Source organism: Branchiostoma floridae, chromosome 1 (genome assembly GCF_000003815.2).
Source record: "Branchiostoma floridae strain S238N-H82 chromosome 1, Bfl_VNyyK, whole genome shotgun sequence".
NCBI classification, from domain to species: Eukaryota; Metazoa; Chordata; class Leptocardii; order Amphioxiformes; family Branchiostomatidae; genus Branchiostoma; species Branchiostoma floridae.
Window position 1 is genome coordinate 18,517,406 of NC_049979.1, and position 10,466 is coordinate 18,527,871.

Genomic DNA, 10,466 nt, shown 5'->3' on the forward strand with positions numbered 1-10,466 from the left:
AGCAAATGGGATTTGGTCCACAAATGCAGCAGTGTAGGTGAAAGGTCACCTCAGCCATGCATGGGAGGGGTATATGACACTGTTGTTGTGGAGCTTCAGATAACCACAGACGTATCGGAGGATAGTTTCCTCTTCACATGAATACACTGAGCTCAATGCACCTTTTACACCAGCAACTGAGTATTTCTTGTTGATTGTGGAGCATTAGAGTAGCAAAAGTAGTAAAAGCCTTTACAGAATTTGTTAATGTCTCTACTAGATTTACTTCTCGTTGATGTACAAAGGTCATCAGGGATATTCCGGTGTTCAACAAAATGATTTGGTGTTTCAATTTTGATGCTCTTTGTTTTTATTTTTCAAAATGGGAACTGTTTGAGTTCCTTTTTTTTGTGAAAGCCTTAAGAGTTGTAGGAGAGCAGACTTTAGACATTGAAACTATTGTTGCTACAGTAGAATACAAATGCTTTTATGAAAGTCTCTGTGGACTTGGAGGATAACAAGCAGATATGGTTTGTCAAGGTCTCTTATAATCGTGTGCACTGGCAGACTGCCATACTCTGTTGCCAGGACATGTTATTTCCAAGGCACATTTCAAACAAACATTGTCTTTATCTGCTTGTCAACACTAACCATCATTAGTCTGTACACGGCTGTACTATATTGAAGTTTATTGGAAATACCAAAGTGTGGTCTGTTTGGGAACTTACTTTGTTGATTTAGTTCATCATGACATAATTAAGTACTTGTAGGTAATTTTTATACTCCAAGCAGAGGTTACCATGGGGGGAGGACTAGTAGTGGTGTAGAGGAAGGCAGACAAAAACACGAGCCCACAAACCCTAACCCCTGCTTGGAGAATAGGTAGTGTTCAGTTGTTAACCATTAGCACCGATTTTGTATACTCACATGGGCACATACAAATGTTGCCCATGTGCCCATTTCCTTGGGTTTGGGTTTCATATCTTTATATTTATCTGCTCTGCATTTCCTCTTCTGTACCTTTCTCTGGCTACAGTGAAAATGTGACAGGTATAAAGTTTAATTACTGAAAAACGCATAGAAGTAGTGAGTCATGTTGTGTCCTGTGAGCCATTTCTCTTATTTCAAACCTCCAGGAAGTAGATGTATGTACAATATACGTTCCACCTAACCCAGTGTTTTGTCACAGGTCATGTCAGTCTTGGCAGTTTCCATCTTTTGTTTCCAAAATTCATCTTTTGTTGCTCCGCAGGGACATTTCTGTCCAAGTAACAAGAGTATAGGGCAGATTGAGTGATAGACACGGAAATGAAAACAGGATATGGGTACAAATAAAAGCACTGGAAATCTAATTGCCCATGGAGGGGGATTGATTGTGACCCCTGCCCCCAGCCTGACCCCTGTATGATGTAGAGAAGCCCACAATTTGTTATGTTGGAGCCCACCTGAGTAAATCCTGGGCCGCTCACTCAGCCTTCGTCAACCCAGACACCTCTCTTAAAGCTTGTCAAGAAAAATTTGTTGCCAGAATAATTACCACTTCAGCATTTCCTATGAAAATCAATAAAATAGGTGGAAGTCTTAAACCTTGCATGTGAGGCCTTCATAAATATTGCAGTGCCCACTAATAATGGATCACAGGGCACAGGCACTGTGCAACGGGCCAAATTTATCGAGCTATCAAAGGAAAATATCCTTGCAGTTTTGCTTTAATGGATTTGGTGCAAAGAGGTGGAATCATTTCCACCTTCTCTGCTTGTCTCATCTTTCCCTCGTCTGAAGGGACCCTAATCTGTCCAGGTACTTTGGCAGACTATATTTCCTCCTCCTGCCTGGCTCTCCCGCCAGAACATCAGTCCGGCCTGCTGCACCTGATAGACAGCAAATGGACGTGAATTCAACAAGTGCAGGAGAAGTCACTTGGCCATGCTACCCCTTGTTAGCCCCGGGGCAGTGACATAACGGGGCCGAATACTGGCGGCATGGCAGCCATGGCCCCGTATCTACAGCCAGGTGGAGATACAAAGTCAGGGTCCTGCACACCTGCCCTCCCAGTCCCACCACTCAAGCAGCAACAAACACAGGACAGGCTCTGATGCGGAGCAGTAACACTGATAAAAGTGTAATGAAGACGGCAAGTTTGTCTGATGGATGGTGGCAGCCCTGTACAAAGTAACTGCTGGCTATTGTACAGGCAGTAGCAGGTCCGGGGTGAACCGCTTTATTCTACATTATTTGGCCACACAAAGCTGTGATCTCTAGTGGTCTTTCTCTTTGTGCTTATCACTGACAGTGTGCTGAACAATGGGGTTGAAAAATCACATGGACATTGATGCACTTACAGGTAATGCATCCATGCTGGCAAGGGCTGATTGGCAACAAAATAGCAAAATGGCAGGTGTAGGAAACATGGATGTAGGGATACAAAGGAAATTTAGGTCACTATAGGATAAACTTTAATGTGCAATACATCACTTCTTAGAAAAAGGGTTTAGGTCTAATTCATGTGTCAACATTGGACTATAAATTGAGTTAAGCCTCAAAATATTGAGTTTTTTCAAAGGACCATATGTGCTTTACTGGTTGACTTAAGTTACACAGTTTCTGAAAATACTTTAGAACCTGGGCCATAAATGTGGTTTAGATAACTATAAAAGCAATTAATTAAAGATGAATACATGTACTAGTTATTAGATTTTGCCTTGATACTAGCCCCAGTTCATGTAAATATTAATATGTAATCCATAGAGTGCATAGCATACATGATGTGCTTGTATACATATATACATGACATGTATGTACTAACTTCTATGTGTCGACCAGGACAAGAGTCAAGATGTTCTACTGTAGCATTGCATCTCTTGCTACTGCATGTTGTACTAATGTTCTAAAGATTTTGAAGAGTAGAAGGTTCTAATTCTAGTAGAAAATTGGGAAAGACCTGCTTTTTGCTGCTTCCTGAAGATGATAAGGAAGTTATATTAATTTTAGGTCTTCTGAATCAAAAACAGCAGTACCTTTGTAATGAGATGAACAGTTCCTTGGTGGTGCAGAGGATCTGCAGTGTCTTACTTAACTTTGTAGGGTATTAGTTGAAGAAGAGTTTTTAATTTGTATTTTCAGATTGTAGTTAGGACAATGGTTCTTATCCAAACACTGTGATTTGACTGTTGACTTCTCCACCTTCCAGTGTGTTTGAAAGTGACTTGAGCGGAAGTGAAAGTGACAGTGGACTCTACACCAACGATGAAGGACGAGAAGGTAAGATGTTCATTCCTTTTTTTTCTTAAGAATATTAAACAAAGTCTGATAAACAGACATGAATATTATTCACAATAGATCCAGTGGTTTGTAACGATGTGTGGTTTTACTTGTGTCTGAAGCATGAAATCTGTTGGAAATGGTCTGATGATGATGCTAAGAGTTGTGTATACAGTGCTCAAAGATGCACTGAGACTTAATGTCAGCTTTCTGTGTTTGATATTCATCATATTCAGCTTTGGCATTTCTGAACCATCCTACCGTGTCATAACAGACTCTTCCATCCTGTTTGGGGACTACTGTCTCTGGTTTAATAAAAACTTAATCCCAACTTTGGTTTATTCCATTTGGCATATCAAATTGTACATATGTTGATCCACAAAATTAGAGTAGGACAAGTCTCTGTCGTTTCTCAGTGGACTTTGATTGATTTTCCTCGGTGCAGAAGTATTGAAAGTGTACATATTGCGAGGCTCCATACCACGATGTAGTCAGGACAAATTGATTTTGATTACCTGGAGGAAAACAGTAACTCATGGTCTATCATTGCAGTAAATAAATGTGTAATTATATTCTCAATTCCAATGTTAGCAGGGTGTTTTCAATAAAGGTCTCCAAGAATTATGTGTCCCAATAGACAACATTGCATGGATGACATATACGTGCTATATCCGCTAGATGTATTTTAATGCATGCGCAAATTCTTTCCATATAAATCAACTTATAGGAATTAAGTATTTCATTGCAGGTACAAAGTAGAATTCTGAATCCAGGCAAAATGCAGAGTCATGTTTCTACCATAAAATGTATTTTTTAGAATTATGGCCTGGCTTTTTATTTTTCTAAAAGGAAACTTTTCAACAAAAGTTGGTTCTGGTACCAAACCAATTACAAGTAATCAGGGGATGATTCACATGTGCAATTTCCATATTCTCAAAATCAATCAACCCGACTGGAAATATTGGAAGCGAATCTTCCACGGATGATGGGCACATTTTTCTATCAGGTAAACAATCAATCACAACTTAGTGGGACATTTTGTCTAGTTAGTGGGATGAAACCAATTTAGTTTGTGAAGTTTGGACCATCCATCAGTAACCCCTGACGGGTGGAGGGGTGGGGCAGCATGAGCCTGGGTGACATGTTGGCAGATGCACAGCCAGACTTGTACCGCTACTGCTGCTCACACATGTAGGAAAACACTTTTTTCAGAATGCTAGATACAGAAACTGTCTCTGCGATATGTCTTCCTAAATTTGAATGTTTTAATCCATATAGACTGATCATTATTCTATTCAGATACATTGTATATACTGCTAACTTTGTTATGCATTTTGCTCTATATATAGTAAGGCGTTTTGCAATAGACTGAGATCTGAAAAGGTTTATAAAAATCACATGGACATTAATGCACTTAAATGTGATTTGTAACTAGCCACATGTTAACGTTGTTGCCTCTTTTTTGTTGCACTCCACAGCAGGAGGGGAAAATGTTAACTATTTTCATCCTCTTGAAGGATGAGCAGTGCAAAGTGTAGTCATCTTCATGTACATGTTCATCAGACAATGCTTAAAAAGCTCCGTGATATGCATTACTGAAGAGGAAAATGGCCTGTACAAGAGAGATGTTTATTCTCTGTTGAAATTGAGACCTTCTATGATCATAGACACTTACACTGAGGACCTCTAGTGAGAGAAAACAACACTGTCACATCAGACAATGGCAAATGCTTTACTATAACCCTTTGCTTTGAAGTTCAAGTTCAAGTATAACTTTACCACACTCAACAACAAGTTTTTCAGATTGCAGAGGTGTGTCCAAAGATTACAGTACTTCAAAAGTTATTCTTCAAGTCTAATCAAGAGTATAGGAACAAGTTACAGTATAACTCTTCAATGATAATTTTTGTTATTTACTACTACAAAAGTTTGCAGAAACATTGCATACATAAGTATAAAAGTTCAGTAATTGTTCTTTTGTTCCAAATTTGATTTGCCATAAATGATACTTACATAGAACATGCTCATTGTTGTGCCAGACATCTCAAATTTGGTAATGGAACATGGCAATAAATATGGAGAACATAATTGTACTATCAGCAGATCACTTTGCTCCCATTTTGTCATGACCATAACCTCGAACTTAAAAGTTGAACATCAAGTTGAATAGACAATAAAAATCGTCATAAACAAAAAAGGAGACACCTTTCTTCTGATAAAATTATGTTGATGATATAGTTACTAGTACATGTAGGTCATTCATTATGATATATGAATGTTCTAAAAATGTAATGTTTCATCGCCCTCTCTCAAGAGCAGTACAACCTACATGTTACACAATACAAAAATGACTTCCCGACAGTCGGACATCTGTTATCTTTTGTCAGTGACAGTAATTAACAGAAGATGGCAAATGCTACCTGAAACTTATCCAGTAGCTAAGATTAAGTGTGTTATTGCCTGGGTGTCTAATGCTCATGTATGTAACCCTTGTGTTATCCCCAGGTGATGACGAGCAGAGTGACTTCTTCCATGAGGGTGTCGGCCCCGCCTGTGGGATCCCAGGAGTCATCCAATGGTGGGAGGAGGACAAAATTGACTGTGATGACCACGACCCCAAATTTGATCAGATACTGAATGGATCCTTACCCTTCCTGACTGAGGTGCCCAGAGGTGGGATTTTAGTTATGATCCTTGTTATACATGGTGTATACACATGGTATTTCTTTTTATGTCACCAGTTTGTCAAATGAAGGATTAAATGGAGGATATTCATTTTCGTCAACAGCAGAATAGTCTACAAATACTTTAGAAAAGTTTGGAAGAAGTTGTTAATGATCAACCCACAAATGTGTATCATGTGTGCGGCACATGATGGACTGATGGGAGTTGACTCATCTTCGGCTTGTGATCTTTGTAACTGCACACATTTACGGTGCAATTTGCCTCCTTAGGCTTACAGGCCAGGACAAGTCGGCTGCTGGGGAGATACTCCAACAAGCGGAACATCAAATCAGCATGCAGGAGGCTGAAAGACAGGGTGAGGAGGATTATCCCACTGCCTGATTAGGCAGGCAAACTTAAAGGCACCATAATGATTGATGACGGGAACAAAGGCTAACCCCAAATCTGCAGTGGGAGGATTGCAAAGACAGCAACCCGCAGAGAGATCCAATGTTTTTAACCCCCTCTTTAAGCAAAGCCCCTAAAGAGCAGAGTTAGTATCAGTATTTTGGCACCTTTTAGGATTCAAAATTTGCGCGGGGATGACTTTGTCGTAATTGACTTGACAAGTAGACTGCTAAACCACCAGAGAAAGCTTAAGCATGTTAAAAGACAGGCTGATTTAGCCTGGAGATCTGCAGACAAAGGGGTGAAAAATAGAGTACAACTTGTGGGAGGTCTGGGGAACATTAAAGAGAACACCATAGTGTACTCTGACACTCAGAATCCAATCTGAATCAAGGTGAACAGTGCCTTGGAGAATTTTCAAAATCATGATACTTTTTGTTTAATCTGAAGGGAAAAGTCTGAAGAAGTGATGATGCACATTTCCTATTGTTATTGATGTTGTGTGCAGAAGTAAAGTCATTTTGAAGTTGTTGGCAATCTATGGACACAATCTCACAAAGGATGAGATGAAAGGGCTCCAACTGCTGTGATTGGACGTGTGATCCACTGCAGTTCATGTGACCCTTACTAGAGGGCTGTATTAAAGAGGTGTCCATTCCTATTTTGAAAAAGGAAGGCCTTTCCCTCCTGGGATTCAAACCCATCATGTATTACCTGGCCTATAATGATTATATGGCAGTACTTAAAAATGTCACCAATACTCAATAGGATCCTAGACCTTAAAAGTGTTATCAACATCCAGCAAGTTACTCATTTTAAACATAAACTTTAACTTAGGCTGCTATACCTTCACCACTTTGAATTCCTACTGTGAATGCATACAATGTGAATTGAAAGTGCAAAATCATATTTGCAACAGTGCATGCAGAGCACAATTTTTCAATGACTTACATAGTACATCGGTATCTAGTTCCAGACGTACCAAGCCAGAGTGAAGTTTCCGACAGCCATGACCTAATGTGACATGTCCCTGTCTTTAGGTTCTCCATGGCACTCTTTACCTTCAGACTTGTATTGTAGCATTGTAGCCCATGAGTAAGCATGTCCAGCTAGTTGTAACAGTCCTGTGATACCAACATCCAGGTCACTCAGCTGATAAACAAAGAAATAATACTACAATCTCTTCTCAAATCATGCATGAGGACTGAAAATGTATGTACAATCTTATTGTAAAAAAACAAACAAGACGCAAGATAAAAAATTACAAAAGTAACCTACATATCACAAGGCATAACACAAAAGAAAGTACATAATTAAGTGATAAGACTACAAATATACTCAAGTGGCCCTAGGAAAAGCTCACATCACTGAGCTACCGGGCTAAATGCAGATGCACAGCACACCTTCATCCATTCTATCATTAGCTGTTAATGTTCCTTTTATGATGCTAAGTGGTCCCAGCAGTGGAACCAGCGAGATGGACACGTTGATGTGTGGCGCGCTCCTGATTGATTCTGAAACACAGGCAACGAGATTGATTTCTCCATCTTATCAACGCTATTCTACACTAACTCCTTCCTTTTGGTAAGTCTGCTAAGCCGGACACTGAAGCGTATCTGCCTGGAAGGGAAGAATAGCTAAAAGTACCAGCTTCAGCACCAACTGGTCAGGAACATAGTGGTCTATTTATGTAGTAGATGACTGTGTGAGCTTTAGGAAGTTTGCTTGGGTGGAGAAGTTTTAAATGTCATATTCACTGTGTAGTGGTAACATTACAACTTATGCACATACTTCAATGGGAAAGGGGAATACAGACTGCAAGGTGTGTAAGGTTAGACAATGAAAACTGTCCTTTCAACAAGTTTGAGTGAGTTTTATTCTCCATACCCAGAAGAAGAGAGGTCCCATGTACAGCACCAACAATGACATGATGTCAGGGGACTTCTCAGCATATCAAGAGTAAGTACATTCTTAATATGATAAACATTCACATTCATGTTTTATGTATTAAAAGAGGAAAACAAGAAAATCCCCCCCCCCCTTTTCTGTGTTTGCATTTAAGTTGTGTATTGATACTGGTTTGATGGATTTTTGTCATTAGTGTTTTTATGATTCATTAGCTGTCTGTGAAATTAGAGTGCCTGGCTTAAGTTTTAGTAAGGTAATCTAGTTTGCCCTTGTGAAGATATCTACCATTAATGGACACAAGAGGTCTCTCATGCGGGCACTATCAGTGTCATCATCTGTGCTTGGTTTTCCAGGATTTGGCTTCAGCCGCGGAAGAAGAAGGAAAAAGATCAGGTTGGTATATTGATTTTGTAATTGTACTTCTGCAATATAAAAGTCTGGTATGTCTTCAATAGAGGGATGTATTTCAGTAAGCCTGTCAAATACAAACTCTATGAGCATGCATAATCCCCAATGACCGGATCTTCATTAGACAAAGTTGGGGCTAGAAGTGTAAGAGGGTGTGGTATGATGAAAACTTGCCGGCGACTATTGATGCTCGGATGAAGTTGATAGATAACATTTCAGATGGGAGTTTCAGGTTTGTTTGAATAACAACTAGAGTAGCAGTGAAAAGGCATGGGGATGGTGTAGTTGCTATCAAATCATTCATTTTTCTGTCTTTCATTGGTCAACAGTTTTTATGTACTATAACAAGAATGTAAATGAATTGATATGATGTGATATAGCAGTATTTGTTCACTAACATAGGCTGTATTTTGTTACCAGTCCCTGTCGAGCCATCATCACCTGTTATATTCTTATGGGCAGCCAGGACACCACAAATGTGGGTCTGCAGACAACAAGCGACGGAGAAAGATCCCCCAGTCATCACCAATGGCACAGGGTAAGACTTGCTGGCTCCAAGTCTGAGCACAACTGAAAGAGGAGTACTTCAGATCAACGAAGTAGAGTCAGGAGACTAATTCTTGTGTCTCGACATCAGGCATTTAAACCCTATGATGGAACGTAATTCAGAGCTATGACTGTGTGTATTTTTGAATTCATGCCAGAGAAATCCCTCTGCAAGCTTTGGGAACAATACACCTGCCATCCACCATATACAGAACAGGATGTCACTAGTCATTTATTTATCAATCATTTCATCTAAAAACTGGCCCAACCTCCAGGTCTGAGCCAATCCAATGATGAGTTAAGTCTGCATCCTCAGATAGACCCATGTTCATTCGAGAGAAAGTCTTAACTATACATGCTGGAAAATCTATTCCATATCCCATGTCAGGTACCTTTAATTAACATGGACAAACCCTGCAAGTGTGCACAGGTGCTACCTTACAAAGACAACAACCTGTAGGCCAACTTCTGCGCCCACGGAAGTCTTATTGTCTTCCCAGTGGTAATACTGCTGCAGGTATCCTGGCAGTGTAGGAGGAGGGCTGATGGATTTAATGTGAAGCTACCCATAGTGGACTTTGTAACAATTTGATATCAGTCAGGCACCATTGTTTAAGTCTCAGCTGATAGTCTTGTTGTAAAGATTTATAAAGAAGTTACAGGGTTCCTTGGCAGTGTTAATGTTTGTTAAGATAAGGTTCTTGTCTTCTGCAAGATAAGGTTTATCTCGGGCCTGTCCTGAGGCAGAGTATTTCATCAGCTATCTTGTTTAGAGCGGTCGGAGTCAGTCCTTCATGTCACTGCCTCATTAACATCACAAACCCAATGCCAGCATCTCCCACTGGTGGTCCTCACAGCCACTCCGATAAGGTGGCAACTCAATGTGACTAATATCCCTGTGGGGCTCTGTAATTTACTTCAGCACAAGAATGCTTTGGCCTCAGACCCCAATCATGATAACAGATTTTCATTTTCCTTGCATTGTGCGTCTGTGCCACTCCATTTGCATGGAAAATGCCAGGAAGCAATTTAATCTCCCAGCCTTACATTCTCCAACTTGATGGTACAGACTCTCAAGTTGACAAGTTTCTCACAGACTCATGACTCGCCAGTTGAGGCCACTTCTGTACCACTGCAGTGTCAGGTACCACTGGTCACACTGGTAATCCTGTGTCACATGAAATGAGTTTCTAGACCTTGACCAAACCTGTTAACTATGGGCAGGTCACTTATTGAATTGGTCTCAGAGTTTCCAGCATGTGAGTGTGGCACAGCAGGGCAGACTGTGGTGA

The 10,466-nt window shown here is 40.2% G+C and overlaps 1 protein-coding gene across 1 annotated transcript in view; it reads left to right on the forward strand.

Moving 5' to 3' along the window:
* Positions 1-10,466, forward strand: part of LOC118426216 (G patch domain-containing protein 2-like) — a 31,468-nt gene that overhangs the window by 9,882 nt on the left and 11,120 nt on the right. Inside the window, exons 3-8 of the mRNA XM_035835485.1 lie at positions 3,170-3,240; positions 5,746-5,913; positions 6,195-6,280; positions 8,204-8,271; positions 8,574-8,613; positions 9,049-9,166. Coding sequence (XP_035691378.1) covers positions 3,170-3,240; positions 5,746-5,913; positions 6,195-6,280; positions 8,204-8,271; positions 8,574-8,613; positions 9,049-9,166 — 551 coding nt within the window. The remainder of the gene's footprint in view (positions 1-3,169; positions 3,241-5,745; positions 5,914-6,194; positions 6,281-8,203; positions 8,272-8,573; positions 8,614-9,048; positions 9,167-10,466) is intronic.